This window comes from Acanthochromis polyacanthus, chromosome 11 (genome assembly GCF_021347895.1).
Source record: "Acanthochromis polyacanthus isolate Apoly-LR-REF ecotype Palm Island chromosome 11, KAUST_Apoly_ChrSc, whole genome shotgun sequence".
Taxonomy (NCBI): domain Eukaryota; kingdom Metazoa; phylum Chordata; class Actinopteri; family Pomacentridae; genus Acanthochromis; species Acanthochromis polyacanthus.
This window is the reverse complement of record NC_067123.1, coordinates 973,307-996,373: the sequence shown is the minus strand read 5'-3', so window position 1 is coordinate 996,373 and position 23,067 is coordinate 973,307. Positions and strand designations below refer to the sequence as shown.

Sequence of the window (23,067 nt, the reverse complement as noted above, 5' to 3'; positions counted from 1 at the left end):
TATTTTTTTAGCCTACTAGTATATTTATGCTGTAAACAAGAGCCTAACTAAATAGTATTGTTTTTAAAAAAAGCAATCACATTAAAATATATTTCCTATTTTAGGTGATAGAGCCCCGTTATGAAGTTCCTTCTCATCCACATTTCAGCAGAAAGTTATACATACATGAATATCAACATCCGTAATATCGGTTATCGGCGATATCAGAAACATTAATATCGGTGTCGGCCAGAAATTTTAATATCGTGCATCACGAGTATCAACTGATGGAAGTTGCCACCTTTGTAACCCATGACTTTATGACCACTGCAAAATAAAAGAGGGAAAAAAAGAGAGCAACTGTCTGATTTATGAGTGGAGTCCTGCTCAAACCCTGGGTACATGAAACATCCTTTTTCAAGTGCAGAAACTGCACACAAACTCTAAGAACAAACTATCAGTGATAATCACCCGTCATTGAAAGTGGGAGAACACTTGACACTCACAGACGTGAGGCCAGCAAGAAACTGACCAGTGAAGCTGGGTTTATATTGGCTAAATATCCAACATCCCAGTAGAAGATTTAACACTGATGTCATATCTTTTCAACATTATGTGGTGAGAACAAGTTTGTGCTGATGCTGATCACGTCACAATTCCCAATCTTACCTACATCTCCAGATCAACTTGGACCAAATTTCTGTGTCAAGACTGGCCACAGTTGTTCAAAACAGTATCCCACTAAATTTCATAACATTATCCAAAATATCCAATGTAGAATTGTGTGCACACTGTTGCTGAGACAACCTTTACATACCTTACTGTGACACTGATTGAATGCTTTCTTTCTGCTGTGGATCTGCTCGTGTTGTTTCAGGGAACCCAAAGTTGTAAAAATCTTCTTACACTCGTCACATCTGTATGGTCTCTTCCCAGTGTGGACACATTGGTGAGCTTTGAGTTTTTGAATGTAGCAGTAGCCTTTCCCACACTGGTCACAAAGGTATGGTTTAACCCCGGTGTGGGTCACTTCATGGGCTTTTAACTGTGCATACTGTACAAATGGTTTGCCACAGTAATCACATACGAACACATCATATCCAGTGTGGAATTGGCGTTGATGACGTTTTAGGCTCCCATGGCGCTTGAAAGTTTTTTCACAGTAGTCACAGTGGTACCGCTTTCTACCAGAGTGGGGGCATTGACGGATCAACAACTGTTCATGTACAGTAACTGTTTTCACACACTGATCGCAGTGGAATGGTTCACCTCCACTGTGAATGAGTTGATGTGATGTTAAATTACTCTTGGTAGTAAAAGTCTTCCCACACTGGTCACAGCTAAATGGTTTAACTCCACTGTGAATGAGTTGGTGTGTTGTTAAATTCCTCTTGTGAGTAAAAGTCTTCCCACATTGGTCACAGCTGAATGCTTTAACTCCACTGTGAATGAGTTGGTGTCTTGTTAAAATACCCTTTAGAGTAAAAGTCTTCCCACACTGGTCACAGCTGAATGGTTTAACTCCACTGTGAATGAGTTGATGTTTTGTTAAATGACTCTTGTGAGTAAAAGTCTTCCCACACTGGTCACAGCTGAATGGTTTAACTCCACTGTGAATGAGTTGGTGTTTTGTTAAATACGTCTTGTGAGTAAAAGTCTTCCCACATTGGTCACAGCTGAATGGTTTAACTCCACTGTGAATGAGTTGATGTGTTGTTAAACTACTCTTGCGAGTAAAAGTCTTCCCACACTGGTCACAGCTGAATGGTTTAACTCCACTGTGAATGAGTTGGTGTGTTGTTAAACTACTCTTGTGAGTAAAAGTCTTCTTACACTGGTCACAGCTGAATGCTCTAACTCCACTGTGAATGAGTTGGTGTGTTGTTAAACTACTCTTGCGAGTAAAAGTCTTCTCACACTGGTCACAGCTGAATGCTTTAACTCCACTATGAATGAGTTGGTGTCTTGTTAAATGACTCTTGCGAGTAAAAGTCTTCTTACACTGATCACAGCTGAACGTTTTAACTCCACTGTGAATGCGTTTGTGAATTCTTAGCTTTGTTGCTGTGATAAAAGTCTTGCTGCATTGCTCACAACTGAGTGATTCATCTCTGGTTGTTGTTGTTGTGGACCCATTGTTTTTCTTTGCAGATTTCTGATGTCTCACTTCATTCCCCTTTTCATGTTTCTGTAGAAACAGACAAAGACACAAACAGAGGCAGAGATTTAAATGCAGCTGTGAAACAAGAAAAGCACTCAGAGAGAGCAGTACTTCGCCAAGGCAGCTCAGTCGTATCATTTCCGACAGATGAAATTTTTCATAAAAATTTACCTTGGGCTGAGCACAGGCATGTGTTGTGCATATGTACATTATGTACAGATACCGAATGGCGTGACATAAATGTAGCAGACGGCAGAAATTGATGGGACTGGAAACTCCCCCACACCCTTTAAACAACTGTTCTTTGGATGGTTTCCGACTGATAAGTCCCGATAAGTCAGCAGCGGTCCATTTTTAGAAGGATCGCATGACTCTCTTTCGTTATTCTGGCATTTAGCAAATAGATATAATTTTGGCAATCCTAAATGACCTAAAACTGGAGGAGCGTCATTTGATTTTATGTCTGACATTGTTGGGAAAAAAAAAAAAAAGGTTATGTTCCATTTTATACAGTGAAAGTAAACTTCTGGTTTCAACTGTCTGAATGTCTTGAGAAGGAAAAAGGCCTGCAAACTCACAATGCTCAAAAGTGCTATTCTCAGCCAAAGAATATGCTGCTCCTTACCTTCCTGAACACCTGGCTTGAAAAACAAGACTTTGTGTGTTACTTATCTTCTGTCTATCTGTTTGGACTCACGGCTGTTCAGTCTACCAGTAAAATACTCGGTTTAATGAGGACTTCCATCTAACGGAGTGGAAATATCGCTTCACTGTGGCAGAGTGTGACGATCTCCATCACATTAACTGGTGACAGTTTGTGGCCTCAGTCCGACAAAAACACCAAGAGAAGTTCTAATACCGTTTTCAAAGCTTACTGCGATAAACCAGTTGGACCTGAGTTGTTCTACTTCTAAACAGACTTTAAATAAAACAATGACATCATATAAACCATCTGACCACATTCTAACCAGAGGTTTCACATTCCAGCCTTCAGAACGTCGACATGCTTCATCTAATTTTTCACCCAAACAGAGCAATAACGACAATGTTAGAGCTGACAACAAGAACATTTCGGAACAGTTTATTGACGTCTGTGTGTTCTGAACAGGTATCGGTACAGTCACCTATGCTATGTGTTGCCATTGTAACAGCTGCCTCGCTCACTGAATATCACCAGTTGATCGGAACACCAGTTAATCTTGAACACCGGACATACTCGTCGCCATCTGCTTGCACGTCGAGTCTCCAATGGTCTCCATTCAAATCTAGTTGTAGTTGGGGTCCGTGACGTCACTTACCTGCGCCACTTGAGATTGCTTTTGCGTTTGAATTATGAGACACATTTTGCGGAGTGAGCACGAAAACGAAAAAGCATTTCTGAGTTTGCTTTTGCTTTTTCATTTAGTCACAAAATGAGCAGTCTTGAAGAAGAAAATGAAATTGCATTTTAGAATACAGTGAACCCTCGCTATAATGCGTTTCACCTTTCACGGCTTCGCTGTTTCACAGATTTTTTTAGTGCATTGTGTTCTGCATCCTGATTGGCTAAGGGACTGACCAACGTGAACAGTCTCCATGCCTCGTCTCCTCTGCCATACAGGCCAGCGCTGCCTGGTGTGGAACGCTGGATCATTTCTCTCCTTGGTCTCCATGTAGTGAGACACCCTGAAAGACGGAGCCGACGGAGCAGCCTTATTCTTTTCCCCCACCGTCAACCGGACAGTGGACGTGGTCCCCAGCCGTCTCTGGCCACCGCAGCCGCGCTCCCCTAACCTTGCCAGCAAGTTGATTTCTCACGATATTTGTGAGTTCACAAATCTCTCAAGAAACCATCTTGCTCCGCTCCCGCTTTCACTGTTCGGACAGAGCCAAGTTGGCACGGGCCAATCACGCAGCAGTATTCATGTGTGGGGCGGGATATCCGGGTGTGAAGACGACACCAAGCGCCAGTAGATCAAAACAAACACGGCAACGGAGGACAACGATCGTGTAGATGCTGCTATTAAGTCAGTTTTAGCTGAATCTCCTATCGCTTCTTTGAAGGAAGAACAACGAGAGGCGCTTTGCTCATTTCTGGATGGTAAAGATGTTTGTGCTTTTTTACCTACGGGTTTTGGTAAGAGTTTAATCTACCAATTGGCTCCGCTCGTTGTGAAGATCCCGCGATTGGCTAAAAACAAACCTGTCAGAGGCGGGACATACTGTTGCATTGTCCAATCCGTGCCTCTTTCCTCCAAACGGATTTACATGGAGCGGTTCCAGATTGATATTGTGGAGTATTATCAAGTACTACACAATTATTAATCTGGCTATTGCCAGGTTAGCGCTCCCCAGGAGAAGAGCACCTGCGCGAGCCTTCCCCACCCCCGACTGCTCCAGTTGATTCAGCCGCCCGCTCTCTGAGGCAAGAGTACCGCCACGGCGTCCACCTGGCTGCAGCTGCAGCGCTCCCCCAAGTGCAGTATTGTATAATAACTGTAAAAATTAAAGCTGACTACTTCACGGGTTTCGCCTATCGCGGGTTCTTTTTGGAACGTAACCCCCGCGATAAATGACGGTTCACTGTATTGCTTTTTAATTTCATTTTTGAGTCAAATAGTGCAGTCATGACTCTGAAATGCAAAAGCATTTCTGCTAATGCTTTTGCATTTTCGAATTTGACATTTCAAATTGAATTTTGTTACCTTTTTGCTGGTGAACGTTTTGAAAATTAAATGTCAAATGTGATTTGCTTTTGCTTTTTAATTTAGTCAGAATGAGCAGTGTTGAAGAAGAAAATTAAATTGCATTTTGGAATATTGCTTTTTAATTTCATTTTTGAGTCAAATAGTGCAGCCATGACTTTGAAATGCAAAAGCATTTCTGCTAATGCTTTTGAATTTGAGTTATGAGTCACATTCGCTTCCATAGAAAACGGGACTGAAGTGGCTAAAACGAAAACTAAACAGAGACAAACGACAGGGCTACAAAAGGTACTTTCACACGGGAATCAAATGACTAAGGCGAGAGCAACCTGGAGTCCCAACAACAGAGTCAAACAGGGTAAATACAAAAGGGGAAGAAAAGCGAAGTAGTCCATAAAACAGATGTAATCCAGAGGGTAGGGAAAACGGGGAGCGGAGTCTGAAGCAAGGTGTGTGTCCAACAATGAGCCAGCGAAGAACTGAGCGAAAGGCAGGGCTTAAATCGCAGAGGGGAGGACCAGGTGAATGGAATTGAACTGATTACATCAGCTGACAGTAATCAGAGGACCGGGTGCAGCAGACAGGGGGAGCCAGAGAAACAAGACAAGGAAAAAATGGGAAAAGGAACAAAAAGGCAGCAACTGGGGCAGAATCCTGACAGATTTGTCCCGATGCTCTGTGGTGTATCTGAGGACAACATCACAACTGTGGATGCTGCACAACTCTCCCTCTTCTTTCACAAAGGAAAAGATTTTCACCACATTCCACCAAGTAGTGATGCACTCCATCAGCACCTCCTTCAAGCAGCTTATCAGATAAGAAAAACTTGTTTAGAGACATGATATAAATATGGCTAAGAATAATGGAGGGCCTTGGTATCATGAATTATGTCTCTCTTTAGAGTGGACATGTATGGCGCAAGGCACTCGTCCAACACCATGTGACAATTTTGCCGTCTCTATGGGGATGGCAGCAGGGTTCCCCAGACTCTCCACCAACTCCTGTCTACACTACAACTGTCACTATTTCAAAGGATTTGCCAGATCTTGTCATGTGCAAGTTTAAGACTGGCTGTAAGTAGGGCTGGGCGATATAGCCAAAAAATTAAATCTCGATTTTTTGGCTTGAAATCCGATAAACAATTTTTTTCTGTGTAAAGGAAGACAATTAAAATAGTATCTTTTATTGAATGCCAAAACGTCAGCATTTAAGTGTATAGGCAATATAGTTATTACTCTTGGAGCTGGCCTCGGTGCATGTAAGGCGACGCCTGACACATTGCTCCCACTCTGCCGGGTGCTTCTGCTTGAGGTGCTGAAAGAGATTTGTTGTGCTGCTTCCCTTCGTTTTCCTCGTCTTTTTATAAAATCTGCACAACACCTCGGTCTGTTCCGTGTCCGACCTCGCATATCCAAACCAAGTCCATACTACTGAAGTCACGGTACCCTTTTTTTTGCACAATATCATCCTCATTTTCTTCTCCTTTCTCCACCTCCATCTCTCATGCGTATCCCTGTTGTATCTGTTTGTGTGTTCTTCGTCTATTGCTCAATTGTAAGAGAATGTTGACTGTAGACTGTGCTACAGCACCAGTCCTCCTGGTATGGCCACTGTGTGTATTACACGCATCGGGTAAAAATAGCGGAGGGACATTAACATTAAACTCGATGTTGAGATTAAATTTTTTACACATCGATTGAAAAAATAAAATCGAATTAATCAAATTAATTCGATATATCGCCCAGCTCTAGCTGTAAGGCACCTTGCAAATGCTGCATGCAGAGGCTGCTTTGCATGTCTTTCTGTACATGTCATGGCTCATGCTCCCACCGTTGTGCAGACATCTAAATAGACAATCATCTTTGTGATGTATTTACATCAAGCTATTGGTCTTCATCACTAAAAAATTGTAGGTATGGCCACTGTTCCCTCTAAGCTGCGCGCATGCGCAATTGCGCACTGCTGACATGGTCTCAGCGCACAGAAAATCTGCGCTGCGCACAAAAAAAATCCAACCTAAATTGAAAATAAAATACATAATTTATTCGGTGCTATTTTTCAATGTGAGTCAGTGAGTGACCGGTGACTGACTGCTCCAGTCAATAATGTGATTCACATACGTATTTACGCAGCTAATCAGTGTCATTTACAGGCGTCCTTATGTGCAGCCACCTTAGCTGCTAAAGCTCGCAGTCGTATCTAGTCTTCTATATATATCTATGCTTCTCTGTGTGTGTCCGGTCCTATGGTCCTGTCGCGGGTTGCCTGGTGACAGACGCTGCTGTGCACTGCTCCGCGTGTTTAGAAATGTCTACACCCATAACTCCACCACGTCCAAAGATGCAGAAACGTTTGCAATGTACAGACGTGAGTGGGAAGACTCAAACCCCTGGCAATAGGTACAAGAAAAACTGTGTTTTCTGTTGCTCATGGACTGGCTGAAGTAAGGCAGCATCAGGAGAAAAACATTTAAGAAACATGAGAACAGAGAGGACCCAACCAGCAGGTCACAGTTTATCATCCCCAATCATCTCCTGAAGTCCATATGGTAAGGGACATCATGGTGAGATCAGCTGGATCTCCTACAGTATATGTTTGTGAATTTACCAGAGGATGATTATAATCATGCTGATGTGGCCGTAGACTCTACAGGATTTTAGTGACTCAATAAACTCCTACGTTTTATTTAACACTAGGAAGACTGCGAGGGGATCTACTGGTGTTTTATTACCTTTAAGGACTGAAGAGGGATCATTTAATCCTCTTGTCCTGCTCTGTCTGCCCCGGAATGTGCATTATGCTAATCATGTGGCAACTTCTTGCAGGGAGAACAGTGGAAGGTGTGAACGGTGTGTGTGGGCGGGGGGTGGGAGGAAATATGCTCCCCCTTCCCAGGGAGGATTCTCCTCCTGCCCTGGGATGTGGACTGATCATTACGCTAATTATGTGGCAGCTTCTGGTTTTACCCAGCACACATCTTTCAGCAAGCCTCCTTAGCATAAGCCTGAACCCTACTCAGGTTCCATACCTTATAGTTGTTGATGTGTGCTTGTTTACTGGTGACAATGCACTGGACATAAATTCTAAATTTTTTGTATTGTACTGTGCTTTAAATTTATTCCGATGTTGTAAAACACCCTGTGTACTCGTACTGTGAAGGGTGCTATGCAAATAAAACTTTGCTTACTTACTAACCAAGAGAAATTAGCCAAAAAGGAAGAACTAGCTTTTACAGCAACTGAAACTTCATTGCTTCTGACTCTGCCCTTCTTCTTGAAAGCTTGAATGTTCCTGGGTTTTTCTATAAATATTTTGCATTGCTTAGGATGGATAACCACATATTTATCTTTTTTGTTGAGTGCAAATAAGTAAGAGACACAAAAATAAGAGGATGAAAAATGCTTATTCTAATAGTTTATTTATATTTTTGAATCAACATTGTAGAAAGCACAAACAATATTTACACAATTTACACATTTACCGTGTGTGTGTCATCACACAACTTTTTCAAAACTGGTCTGCGCAGACCTGGCACTCCCATGGCACTTCTCTTTTGCATTTGCCACACGTTAACTTGTAGCAATGCACACATCGAACAGTAGCAGGGTTCTTTTTGCACCGGTGATGGACTTGGCACTTCTGCCTTTTGCCCGGTTCCACTGGTGTGGCAGCCTGTTTGCGAAGATGGTTTTCCTTTCCAATCTTCTTTGATGTCACATAAGACTCAGCCAACTCACAGGCAAGCCGCATCAGAAAATCTGGCCGCCTTTCCGTCCTTCCTGTGCAGGCTTGATATAGCACATGGGCATTCAGGGCTGCCATGTCAACCATATTATAAAACACACTGACAGGCCATCTTCTTGTTCCTGCCCGTACGCTGTACTGCCGCACCATCTGATCCATGGCGTCCACACCGCATTTAGTGGAGTTGTACTGGGTGATGGTGCTTGGCTTTCTTTTGCGGCTGTCCTCAGTCTGAATCACACTGTGCATGCTGCTCATAACGTAGACTGTCTTCTTCCGGCTGGCTGCGTACACTGTCAGTGTTGCATCAGTTGTTGAAAACACCTGAGTGCTGAACTCACTTTGCTTTATCTCTCGAGCTGAAGGGGGAATTTCTCTGCGAATTTTATTGAGTGTCCCAAGAATGGTAGTTTTCCGGCTGCGTAATTTTCTTGCAAGTGAAATTGATGTGAAAAAGTTGTCCGTCGTGACAGTTCTGCCCTGATCAAGAAATGGTCCCATCAACTTCATTACCACACTCTCAGACAGTCTCTCCTCTTTGGGACGGCCAGGTTCTTTGCCAACATATGGAAAGACATTGCAAATATACTTTGATTTCAAGTCACACGCCACCCAAAACTTGATACCAAATTTATCCGGTTTTGTAGCAATATATTGCAGAAAAGGGCAACGTGTCTTTGATGGATAAAGTTGTTCATCGATTGTGATGTGCCGACCAGGTCTGTAGAATGTGACACAGTTCTGTCGAAATGATTCCCATAATTCGGAAATAGCTGCAAACTTGTCTGTCTGCACTCGCTCAGCCCGTGTGTTCTTGCTATCAAACCGTAGGTGCTGCATTATGTCTTTGAAGCGGTCGCTACTCATTGTTTCCATAATCCGTTTGTTTCCATACATCTCTGACCAGTTGTCAGACAATGATGGAACCTTAGTCACCCCTCGCCAGATGACAACTGCAATGAAAGCCATTAGTTCTGGAATAGCCATGAACCAATCCACAGTCTCTGTTTCCCTTGCATGCTCAATTGTGCATGCTTGAATGGTACGAAGCATCTGGAGAGTGAGAAAACAGAGGAAGCTTTGAAGGCGAGTTTTGATCCTTATTCTGGCTTCATGTGTTGGCTCTCCTTCTGCAGCGTAAGGTTCAATAGGAGCGAATTTCAGATGTCGTCCAACCTCTTCCTTGCACCACACTGTGCCATCTTTTGCGGTCTCCGTTAGTGCGGTATCCAGCCGTTTTGTCCTCTTCTGGGGAGGGGGAGCGTCTTCCTCTGCAAATTGAACAAATTTATATCGTTAGCAAAGACAAATGTACCAATGTAGAAAAGAGTCAAATTATATCACATCTTTTCATTGTTCTGTTTGTCTTTATTCTGAACTCTGTCAGTATTGTGGCCCTTGGTTCAGAAGTTCACATTTTTCGGGCTCCTTCTGTGAAAACATTGATGACCTCTGATCTAAAATGTGTCATTTTTTATCTAGAAATTTGTAAAAAATAAATAAATAAATAAATAAATAAAATAAAATAAAAATCTTGAAGTTAAAAAAATATTCCCCAGAAGAACAAAGTCTTTGAAATTAAATGTGAAGTATTCTGAAACAGAAATTTGATGTTTGAGAAATCTTACCCGAAAACTGCTCCGAGTCAGAATCTGACTGAAGGTCTATGTCCTCTCCATCAGAGTCAAAAGCGCTTGTTTCAGTCAGAATCATTTGCAAAGCCTGCTCAGTAGTGAATCTTCTCTGCATCTTTTTTTTGGAGAGGTCTTGGAGCAGATGACGAACTGGCAGGTTGTCCACTGGGATCTTGTATGTCTCATATAGCTAATGTAGCTAATGACCACAAAAGTGTTTTTCAGACTTTTTATGCCAATCCCCCCTGGGAAGGGGGAGCATATTTCCTCCCACCCCCCGCCCACACACACCGTTCACACCTTCCACTGTTCTCCCTGCAAGAAGTTGCCACATGATTAGCATAATGCACATTCCGGGGCAGACAGAGCAGGACAGGAGGATTAAATGATCCCTCTTCAGTCCTTAAAGGAGTATCCTAAAAGCATAGTCTTGCGAGTGTTAAATGCTTTTTAGTTTTCAATAAGCATTTATTGACAGACTGTATGTGATCAATAAATGGCCTTTGCCTGTCTAAAGAAAAACCCACTCAGAACTCTGATATAACAGTACTAAATAAATAAATACGTGCATACACAAATAAATAAGTTAATACATTAACTGTGTTCGGATAAGATTTAGATACAGATGAAAAAATATCTGTAGATATTTTCTTTGTCCAGTATTCTGCATTCAGTGTTTATGTTTTGCAGAATCCAGTATTACACACTGGTTGGTCATTACATTTTATTAGTTTGGTTTCACTGTTTAAAATGATGCCACTTCTTTTCAGACAGAACCTGTGATCATAAAAAAATACAGATTTTTTAGTTCCATGTTAGTAAAGCACTTAAACCTCAAAGTATGGCTAAATGCTCTTTTCTAAATTAAATAAACCACTCCTTGAGTGGTTGTGGCCCCGAGTTCAGTAAAGTTGGAAAGATATTCACAGATTCAAACTTCCAGCTTCAATAACTCATTAGATATACATTGTCAAAACATAAACGATGCCTCTTTCCCATCATTGTAAAGCAGACAATGTGCTACAAACCCGGTTTTATCTACAGTAGCTGTCTTTCAAGCTGCAGAAATAAAACGGGTGTCTATGGAGTGAACAGGAACGGTCTGCAACAGCAAAGAGAGACAAAAATATTCAATAACTTCACTCTCATACATTGTAGTGTCACCAGAATCACTGCAGCCTTCAACTGACTCCTCCTGACAAAGTGTTTTAACAGAAATGTAAATGCTGCAATTTGATTCTTTTAATAAACCATGTAACTTGGATGGATGCGATGCTGGCGTGACCACAGTGCGATCGATAGATCGATAGATATAATTTTACTGATCCCTTTGGAAAATTCCTCAGGGAAATTGTGATTCCAGTTACAGCATAGCACCAAACAGTACAAGATAAAATACAGAAAAGAAAGGAACGCCCAAAATAGATTAAAATTAGTGCAAAAATAAGTACAATCAAAAATCTGTATATAAATAGAAAACGAAAATGAAAAGTACGAATTAAAAATTAATGGTATGTGTTATTGCAACTCTCCCTTGCATTCCACATATCCTGCTGAGCATTATAATGCACAGTGTCAACCACCCCCATCCCCTCTTCTCCCTGTACCCCTCCCCCTCCCACTGAGTGCAGAGTTGTACAGCTTGATGGCTCGGGGGATAAAGGAGTCCTTAAAACGGTTGGTAATGCAATTGGGGAGAAGCAGCCTATCACTGATCAGGCTTCTCTGTGCCCTGATGACCGTATGCAGAGGGTGGCTACCATCATCCATGATGGCAAGTAGTTTGTTCAAAGTTCTCCTCTCTGCCACTGTCACCAGGGAATCCAGCTTCATGCCAACAACAGAGCCAGCTCGCCTGATCAGCTTCTCCAACCCTGATGGTGCTCACAGTGGTCCAAGGGACCACTCAGGGAGTTTGTGTGTTTGCTCAGACTCATGAAAAATTAGAGGGTACATTGGGTATGGCATTGCCTATTTCCAAAATGTGAACATACACTCATGGAAATACAGTGCCTTGTGAAAGTATTCGGCCCCCTTGAACTTTTCAACCTTTCACCACATTTCAGGCTTCAAACATAAAGATATAAAATTGTAATTTTTTGTCAAGAATCAACAACAAGTGGGACACAATCGTGAAGTGGAACAAAATTTATTGGATATTTTAAACTTTTTTAACAAATAAAAACCTGAAAAGTGGGGCGTCCAATATTATTCGGCCCCCTTGCATTAATACTTTGTAGCGCCACCTTTTGCTGCAATTACAGCTGCAAGTCGCTTGGGGTATGTCTCTATCAGTTTTGCACATCCAGAGACTGAAATTCTTGCCCATTCTTCCTGCAAAACAGCTGGAGCTCAGTGAGGTTGGATGGAGAGCGTTTGTCAACAGCAGTCTTCAGCTCTGCCCACAGATTCTGGATTGGATTCAGGTCTGGACTTTGACTTGGCCATTCTAACACCTGGATACGTTTATTTGTGAACCATTCCATTGTAGATTTGGCTTTATGTTTTGGATCATTGTCCTGTTGGAAGACAAATCTCCGTCCCAGTCTCAGGTCTTTTGCAGACTCCAACAGGTTTTCTTCCAGAATGCTCCTGTATTTGGCTCCATTCATCTTCCCATCAATTTTAACCATCTTCCCTGTCCCTGCTGAAGAAAAGCAGGCCCAAACCATGAGGCTGCCACCACCATGTTTGACAGTGGAGATGGTGTGTTCAGGGTGATGAGCTGTGTTGCTTTTACACCAAACATATCGTTTTGCATTGTGGCCTAAAAGTTGGATTTTGGTTTCATCTGACCAGAGCACCTTCTTCCACATGTTTGGTGTGTCTCCCAGGTGGCTTGTGGCAAACTTCAAACCAGACTTTTTATGGATATCTTTGAGAAATGGCTTTCTTCTTGCCACTCTTCCATAAAGGCCAGATTTGTGCAGTGTACGACTGATTGTTGTCCTATGGACAGACTCTCCCACCTCAGCTGTAGATCTCTGCAGTTCATCCAGAGTGATCATGGGCCTCTTGACTGCATCTCTGATCAGTCTTCTCCTTGTTGGAGGTGAAAGTTTAGAGGGACGGCCGGGTCTTGGTAGATTTGCAGTGGTCTGATACTCCTTCCATTTCAATATGATTGCTTGCACAGTGCTCCTTGAGATGTTTAAAGCTTGGGAAATCTTTTTGTATCCAAATCCAGCTTTAAACTTCTCCACAACAGTATCTGGGACCTGCCTGGTGTGTTCCTTGGTCTTCATGATGCTCTCTGCACTTTAAACAGAACCCTGAGACTATCACAGAGCAGGTGCATTTATACGGAGACTTGATTACACACAGGTGGATTCTATTTATCATCATCAGTCATTTAGGACAACATTGGATCATTCAGAGATCCTCACTGAACTTCTGGAGTGAGTTTGCTGCACTGAAAGTAAAGGGGCCCAATAATATTGCACGCCCCACTTTTCAGGTTTTTATTTGTTAAAAAAGTTTAAAATATCCAATAAATTTCATTCCACTTCACAATTGTGTCCCACTTGTTGTTGATTCTTGACAAAAAATTAAAATTTTATATCTTTATGTTTGAAGCCTGAAATGTGGCGAAAGGTTGAAAAGTTCAAGGGGGCCGAATACTTTCACAAGGCACTGTATGTAAGTGGTTTTGTAATTGCCTCTCCTACATATTTGACGGTCCTCATATCTATACCATTATGATCTTGTGATGTTTTGTTACTACAAGCTTTGATAATCTTCAACAACTCAGTCTCATCCGTGGGAGTAAGAAACATGGGTTTGGGATTAGTCTCTATAAAATTCTCAAGTGGCTCATTTACCATTTCAATTTTCTCGGCTAATTCTGGGCCAATATTCACAAAAAATTGGTTAAGTCTATCCACAATTTCTTTCTTGTCACTGATTACCTGACTGTTATCAATGAAATACTCTGGATAACCTGAGCTGTTAGAACTGCTTCCCATAACAGTATTCAACACCTTCCACATACCCTGAATGTTATTTTTCTTGCTGTTGAGTAATTTAGTAAAATAGTCTTTTTTTTCCCCTATCTCTTAGAATATTAGTTAATTTATTCTTGTATTTTTATATTTTTGTTCAGTTTATGTGGTCTCATACTTAAGAAATTGTTTATATAAATAATTTTTCTTTTCACAAGCGTTTGCTAATCCTTTTGTAATCCATAGTGTACTTAGGTCATTTTCCCCCCAACGTTTTCTCACTGGACAATGCTTGTCATAAAGTGAAATGAATATATTCATAAACAAATTATAGGCTACATCAACATCTAATTCTTCACAAAAAGCCTCCCAGTCATGAGAAAGTAAATTCCTTTTAAAATCTTTTAGTGCCCGCTCAGATTTCAGCCTGCAGCAAGTAAAGGTAGGATTTTGTTTGACTATTTTATAGTTCACATTGTACACCATAAAGACAGGGAGATGATCACTAGTATCATTTATTAGTATACCACTAACCACATTACCATCTAAAATATTAGTAAATATGTTGTTGATTAAAGTTGTGCTATGATTTGTTATTCTAGTTGGTCTTGTGATTAATGGATACAAATTAATACTGTACACTGCATCAGTAAAATCCTCGGTAGCTTTATGTTTCTTTGTATTCAGTAAATCTATATTATAGTCGCCACACAGTATAATGTCTTTTTTTTGTTTTTCCAACAAATAATCTCTCTACCCACTCTCTGAATAAATTAATGTCTGATCCTGGAGTTCTGTATATACAACTTACTAGTATAGTCTTCCTTGCTTGCAACACAATTTCCACAGTTATGCATTCAAACAAATCTTCCACCGCTAGCGTCATATCTTCGAGGATTTTACAACTAATATTTTTATCAATATATAAAGCCACACCCCCTCCTGTCTTCTCTTGTCTATTTTTATAAAACATTTCATAGCTATTCATTTTAAAGTCAAAGCCTCTTTATTCATTTAGCCATGTCTCTGAGACTGCTATTATATTAAAGGGTAATTGAAATTGAGACAAATAATCTTTAATATTTTCAAAATTACGATATAAACTTCTGCTATTAAAATGCAAAAGTGAAATCTTATTATCAAATACAAACGTAGTATTAAATGATGTATTTGTATAGTATGCACAATTATTTTTCATATTTTGAAAAATATTACAGTCTGGATCAATATTGTTCATCCTATGAGCTTTATAATCAGAATACTCAGGAACATCTAAATCCAAGTCCAAATCCTTAGATGAGGATGAATTGTCACTGTCATAATTGTGCATAACTTTGTCTCAGAAACATGGCACTGGGTGGAAAGTGTATGATCAAAGTGAAAGGGCCACAGACAGACAAACAAATGGACTGACAAACAACCAAGCAACAGACAAAAACACAAGACAGGACCAATGACTGCACACGAAACAACAAATAAACATAAACATTCACACTCCTTATGCACGCACACACACACCGCAGGAAAACAATTGGTCACGAGGGCAATCATAAAAAAAAAGAGGATGCCTGCAGGCACTGACTACTATGCTAACTTTTATTATCAGTTCATACGCTGTATCTTAAGTCCGACAAAATAAATAAAATGTCCCACTGAGAAAAAGAATAAAACAGTTCAATTCATACTTTTACTCCAAACGTACTGCCTCTTTACGGTGTGATTTCCAACAGTCCCTTTACGGCAAACAAAGATCCTCGTCTGTCTGAGCACGCTCATGACAGTCTGGTAAAGTTGAAAGACATTCCAAAACATAATCAAAATCCAGAGAGACAGTCAGTCACACACTGAGGAAAGTCTTACGTCTCTAATCCTGAAGACAGGTCACTAAAGAAACTCTCGGCTTCTTTGGCGCAGCGGAATAGTTTCGGTTCCCCCTTCACCATTACCTTCAGCCTTCACCCAGACCCAGCTGTCCGGGATCTCCGCCACCCAGAACCCTCGTTCGCTTTCCCCTACCCATTCGGCACCGGTTTCCCTCCATCTGGATCCCCCCTTCTGCCTGGACCCCTCCCTGGAACCCCGACCTGCTTCCCTCCCCGTTCGCTGGAACCCACAACACAACCGGCTGCTCCTTACCTCCCAGAACCTCCTAGAACACCACCGGTGAGACGTCCTCCTCTACCCGGCCAAACCTAACACCTCGGCCCCCCGGTTCATCAGAGCCTGACGTTCCGCCTCCTCCGAACCCCTCGCCACCCGCTGGGCACCTAGCCCCCCACTACATCAGCCGCTCCCCGCTCCTGCACCCTGGTTTCCCCCCACCGAGCCACTATTCACCCCCTTTACAATAAAACTCCTCAGTTCCACCGGCCTTGATAGTGTGGCTTTCTGTTAGGATCCGCCTTCTGAGATCGTGACAGTCAGGGCCTATTTCCTTTACATTTGATACTGCTGCTATTTCACAGATGGTTTTACTGAAATGATCCTGCACTTGACGTTAAATATGTTAAAACATGTTGAAATATGTTTTACATTCATTACATAATAAAGACTATGTGGTCTAATTTGGAATGGGCTTCTTTTGAATAGTCTTCAGGTTCTCACAGTACTTACTAGGGGTGTAACGGTACACGTATTCGTACCGAACTGTTCGGTAAAGAGGTGTACCGCCGTCCGAATATTTTAGGACTATTAAGAATATACACAATACACAAATATACACAAACCTAAAACTTCGTAGTGCCCACAGCTGCGGTGGACCTTCTCCGGCTCAAAGTCGCGCAGTATTGCGGAACTAAAAACAAGTAGGAGTTTCCAGGGAACCACAGCATGTGATGGATCGTTTATTCTCCTGCCGGTGTTGTGCCGAGTTGTGCCTGCCCGCCAAGATCTGCATGTAGGTCGGGGAAGCGCACCCACTCCGCTAAAATGGAAACTATGAGACACCAAACGGTTTTTTACGGCACAGTACTTCTTGATAATGGAAAGACACTACATGAAAGCTTGGACCTACACGCAGAGCTCGACGGGCAGGCATGATTTGGCACAACACCGGTGCTTCATGGCTAATGCTAGCAACAACGAGAACAAGCTGGAGCTGGAAGACGCTCCGGCGTCATTAAAATCACCTGTTTGGGATCACTTCGGTTTCCCAGTGAAGAAAAAGTAGATAAACAAGTGGACAAGACGAAAGCTGTATGCCGACACTGTGAAGCGGTCCTCAGCTGCATCCAGCAACACATCAAACTTAAGACACACATTAGAAAAAGCACCATACAAGCGTAGCTATCCCTGCTGCTAGGAAAAAACAGAGAACTGTACAAACGATCCTCCCAACATCATTTCATCAAACCCAGCCTAGCAATTCAGAACGGTCGAAAGCAATAACCAAGTCCATGGTGTTTTCATAGCAGCAGATCTACGGCCATGCTCTGTTGTTAAGAACTGAGGTTTTAAACTGATGAAGGTAAGCTTCCATTAACTTTACATTATTGCTGTGCTCTTTGCTACAGATAAATGACTAGATTGTGTATTTTTTTAGCCTACTAGAATATTTATGCTGGTAAACAAGAGCCTAACTAAATAGTATTGTTTTTAAAAAAAGCAATCACATGAAAATATATTTCCTATTTTAGGTGATAGAGCCCCGTTATGAAGTTCCTTCTCATCCACATTTCAGCAGAAAGTTATACATACATGAATATCAACATCCGTAATATCAGTTATCGGTGATATCAGAAACATTAATATCGGTATCGGCCAGAAATTTTAATATCGTGCATCTGTGGGAATATGGCCTTTTATTTATTGTGATTACCTTTATTTGCATGGTTATCTGGTGTGTGGTTTCTTTATATTTTGCTGTGAAATTATTGCTTGATTTCTGTTAGTTTGCCAAATTGCATGTTTTGCGGTGGTGTTTTTCTTTGTATATTCTTTTTGTTTTTTAATTGAGTTCAGGTCACCCCCACTACCTGCAGCTGTGTACCAGGAACAGACTGTGGACATTGGCTGAGTGCACCTGCTGCCAATCAGTTGATTACGCAGGACAGCATCTGGGGCAGTGGCAGCAAACAAAAGAGATGATCAACGGCAAACAGAGAGGCAGCACGGCGAGAGCCGGCAGGAAGCAGACAGAGCAGAGGAACAGGCAGTACTGGGCGGCAGAACGATAGATAACCGGGCAAGAGCGGCGGTGTATGACGAGCACCAGGGCGGACTACTAGGCTGAAACAAGGGCGCACAGCACCAGCACAGAGACAGGACGACCGAAGAGCGAGAGAGAGACGCACGGCAGCCGTAAAGTGGGGCCAGGTCTGGAACGCACGGCAGTGCTCAACGCGTGTTTGCGGCATACTGGGCGGCTTGGATATCGCCGCCCAGACCCGGTGAGTCGCCACACACGGGAGGGAGACGTGTGGGTCCTGTTATTACTTCCCCCACTGGCAGATCCTCTCTTTCTCCCAGGCTCCAGAGCCTGCGTGATCGCGAGACGCAGCACCGTGGCCCCTGAGGACTGGAGAAGCTCCCCCTCAACCCTCGTCAAAGAAAAGGCCCCGCATGACGAGTCCAGTGGTCACCCATTCCGTAGTGACTTGATTTTAAGAATTTTTAGCTTCTTAACTTTTTATTGGTATTTTTTGATTGTTTATTCTTAAATGTTATTTTTTAGGTGAATAAATTTATTGGAATGAAAAGAATTGTTTTACCCTCTGTTGTTATGCACTGCTCACCTCTGGGTTAAGAACCTCTTTTAAAACGGGTCCTAGTCCCTTACTAGGTGGCGCTGTCAGTTTTAATCATTGTAATCCAAACTATCCAACTTAATTCTATTTTAAAGGCTTCAATCTGAGAGACATACCCCACTCGGCCGTGACACATCACTAGTATCAACTGATGGAAGTTGCCACCTTTGTAACCCATGACTTTATGACCACTGCAAAATAAAAGAGGGAAAAAAAGAGAGCAACTGTCTGATTTATGAGTGGAGTCCTGCTCAAACTCTGGGTACGTGAAACAGCCTTTTTCAAGTGCAGAAACTGCACACAAACTCTAAGAACAAACTATCAGTGATAATCACCCGTCATTGAAAGTGGGAGAACACTTGACACTCACAGACGTGAGGCCAGCAAGAAACTGACCAGTGAAGCTGGGTTTATATTGGCTAAATATCCAACATCCCAGTAGAAGATTTAACACTGATGTCATATCTTTTCAACATTATGTGGTGAGAACAAGTTTGTGCTGATGCTGATCACGTCACAATTCCCAATCTTACCTACATCTCCAGATCAACTTGGACCAAATTTCTGTGTCAAGACTGGCCACAGTTGTTCAAAACAGTATCTCACTAAATTTCATAACAATATCCAAAATATCCAATGCATAATTGTGTGCACACTGTTGCTGAGACAACCTTACATACCTCACTGTGACACCGATTGAATGCATTCTTTCTGCTGTGGATCTGCTCGTGTTGTTTCAGGGAACCCAAAGTTGTAAAAGTCTTCTTACACTCGTCACATCTGTATGGTCTCTTCCCAGTGTGGACACATTGGTGAGCTTTGAGGTGTTGAATGCAGCGGTAGCCTTTCCCACACTGGTCACAAAGGTATGGTTTAACCCCGGTGTGGGTCACTTCATGGGCTTTTAACTGTGCATACTGTACAAATGGTTTGCCACAGTAATCACATACGAACACATTATATCCAGTGTGGAATTGGTGTTGATGACGTTTTAGGCTCCCATGGCGCTTGAAAGTTTTTTCACAGTAGTCACAGTGGTACCGCTTTCTACCAGAGTGGGGGCATTGACGGATCAACAACTGTTTATGTCCAGTAACGGTTTTCACACACTGATCACAGTGGAATGGTTCACCTCCATTGTGAACGAGTTGGTGTCTTGTTAAATGACTCTTGTGAGTAAAAGTCTTCCCACACTGGTCACAGCTGAATGCTTTAACTCCACTATGAATGAGTTGGTGTCTTGTTAAATGACTCTTGTGAGTAAAAGTCTTCCCACACTGGTCACAGCTGAATGCTTTAACTCCACTGTGAATGAGTTGGTGTGTTGTTAAACTACTCTTTTGAGTGAAAGTCTTCTTACACTGGTAACAACTGAATGGTTTAACTCCACTGTGAATGAGTTGATGTGTTGTTAAACTACTCTTGGTAGTAAAAGTCTTCCCACATTGGTCACAGCTGAATGGTTTAACTCCACTGTGAATGAGTTGGTGTCTTGTTAAATGACTCTTGTGAGTAAAAGTCTTCCCACACTGGTCACAGCTGAATGGTTTAACTCCACTATGAATGAGTTGGTGTCTTGTTAAATGACTCTTGTGAGTAAAAGTCTTCCCACACTGGTCACAGCTGAATGCTTTAACTCCACTGTGAATGAGTTGATGTGTTGTTAAACTACTCTTTTGAGTGAAAGTCTTCTTACACTGGTAACACCTGAATGGTTTAACTCCACTGTGAATGAGTTGATGTGTTATTAAACTACTCTTGGTAGTAAAAGTCTTCCCACATTGGTCACAGCTGAATGGTTTAACTCCAATGTGAATGAGTTGGTGTCTTGTTAAATGACTCTTGTGAGTAAAAGTCTTCCCACACTGGTCACAGCTGAATGGCTTAACTCCACTATGAATGAGTTGGTGTCTTGTTAAAAGACTCTTGCGAGTAAAAGTCTTCTTACACTGATCACAGCTGAACGTTTTAACTCCACTGTGAATGCGTTTGTGAATTCTTAGCTTTCTTGCTGTGATAAAAGTCTTGCTGCATTGCTCACAACTAAGTGATTCATCTCTGGTTGTTGTTGTTGGGGACCCATTGTTTTCCTCTGCAGATTTCTGATGTCTCACTTGACTGCTGCTTTCATGTTTCTGTAGAAACAGACAAAGACACAAACAGAGGCAGTGATTTAAATGCAGCTGCGAAACAAGAAAAGCACTCAGAGAACGCGAATGTAGCAGACGGCAAGAATTGATGGGACTTGCAAACACCCCCACACCCTTTAACCAACTGTTCTTTGGATGGTTTCCAACTGATAAGTCCCGATAAGTCCGCAGCGGTCCATTTTTAGAAAGATCGCATGACTCTCTTTCGTTATTCTGGCATTTAGCAAACAGATATAATTTTGGCAATCCTAAATGACCTAAAACTGGAGGAGCGTCATTTGATTTTATGTCAGACATTGTTGAAAAACAACAACAACAAAAAAACAAGGTTATGTGCCATTTTATACAGTATAAGTAAACTTCTGGTTTCAACTGTCTGAATGTCTTGAGAAGGAAAAAGGCCTGCAAACTCACAAAGCTCAAAAGTGCTATTCTCAGCCAAAGAATATGCTGCTCCTTACCTTCCTGAACACCTGGCTTGAAAAACAAGACTTTCTGTGTGTTACTTATCTTCGTCACCATGCAACACATTTGCATAATGTTTTACTAGCAATTAGTTTGGCCTCAAACAAAAAAGAAACAGCTTCTTAGTAGGGAGGTTAAGCCCAAAAAATAGGCTTTTGACTTCAAGTCATGATGCAAAGGTCCCCTTTGGTATGGAAGTAATTTAGGGTCATACAAATAAATTTATCCGAAGACAGAAGTGAGATCACCCTTTGTATTGGAAATAAACACATTTTTTCAAAAATGGCCGCCACTGTGCTGAAAATCCTCTAGAGCCCATATCTTTGCTTCTGTTATAGATATAATGACAACCTTGGTGCTAAGTGTACATTTTTGGGGTCAAAGAATCCAATAAAATAGGTTTAGAGTTTAAAATACCAACAGCTTTCCCTTGACCATGACAACTGGGGGTAAAGATGCACATTTTACATAAAAATTGTGTCATCAGAGTGACTTTACTTGTCATTTCCTGGCACCAGTCCTCAAAGTCCTGGTTCAGTTCCATGTACTCCCAATCATCATCATCTGAGATGAGACTGATGACTGCAGAGTCATCAGAGAACTTCTGCAGATGACAGCTGGCTGAGTGGTCCATGAAGTCTGCAGTGTACCGGGTGAAAAGAAACCGAGCCAAGACCATTCCCTGTGGGGCCCCTGTGCTGCAGACCACCACGTCAGACTCACAGTCCTGTGTCCTCACAAACTATGGTCTGTCTGTGAGGTAGTCCATTATCCTACCCAAGAGGTGGTGATCCACTCCTGTGACCTCCAGCTTGTCTGGCTGAATCGTATTAAAAACACTGGAGAAATCATAGAACATGATTCTCGCAGAACTTGCAGGCTTCTCCAAATGCGACAGAGCTCTATCCAGGGGGAAGATGACAGTAACTGCAATCATGTTTAAAAAAAAAGCTATAGATAAGATCTAGGGCGAGTCAGTATGTAGTGCAGGTGATGAGTTAAAATCCTGCCATGGAGCACAAAAGCTGCAAAAATGCTATTGTATTACAGAGGCTACTTCACCCATCAAAATCATACATGTTGCCACTGTTCACAGAGTTGACTACCAGCCCCACGATAGCTTAGCATGAAATGAAAGTCCTCAGACAAACAATCAGCTACCATAGTCCAGGTCAGACACCCATGCTCCAGAGATTTTGTCAGGATTGTGGGGTGGAGAACCCAAGTGCAGGTACTAACAGAAATGAAAAAAGAAAAAAAGGGTTTATTAATTAAAGCATCTACAAACTGAAAACGGGACTGAAGTGGCTAAAGCGAAAACTAAACAGTGACAAAAGACAGGGCTACAAAAGGTGCTTTTACACGGCGAATCAAATGACTAAGGCGAGAGCAACCTGGAGGCGCTATGAAGGCCGTCGGGGACGACGGGGACGACGGTGGCGAAGGCGCTCTGAAATCCGTCGGGGACGATGGCGGCGAAGACACTCTGAAGGCCGTCAGGGACGGTGGCCAAGACACTCTGAGGACCGTCGAAGACGGCGGCGAAGACACTCTGAGAGCCGTC

At 42.1% G+C, this 23,067-nt stretch overlaps 2 protein-coding genes across 6 annotated transcripts in view; both read right to left on the bottom strand.

The window, feature by feature from the left end:
- Positions 1 to 23,067, bottom strand: part of LOC127536166 (zinc finger protein OZF-like) — a 66,723-nt gene that overhangs the window by 19,103 nt on the left and 24,553 nt on the right. For 3 of the 5 annotated variants that reach the window (XM_051955790.1, XM_051955792.1, XM_051955791.1), the window contains exons 3-4: positions 19,569 to 21,023; positions 797 to 2,167 (exon numbers count right to left, since the gene is read on the bottom strand). In XM_051955790.1, coding sequence (XP_051811750.1) covers positions 797 to 2,167; positions 19,569 to 21,023 — 2,826 coding nt within the window. The remainder of the gene's footprint in view (positions 1 to 796; positions 2,168 to 19,568; positions 21,024 to 23,067) is intronic. The other 2 variants (XM_051955793.1, XM_051955794.1) reach the window with 2 other exon arrangements.
- Positions 8,227 to 11,510, bottom strand: LOC127536167 (uncharacterized). Its single transcript, XM_051955795.1, has 2 exons — positions 10,197 to 11,510; positions 8,227 to 9,839 (listed from the first exon to the last, which is right to left on the bottom strand). Exons 1-2 carry the CDS (start codon positions 10,315 to 10,317, stop codon positions 8,332 to 8,334), a joined length of 1,629 nt encoding a protein of 542 aa, XP_051811755.1. The 5' UTR covers positions 10,318 to 11,510; the 3' UTR covers positions 8,227 to 8,331.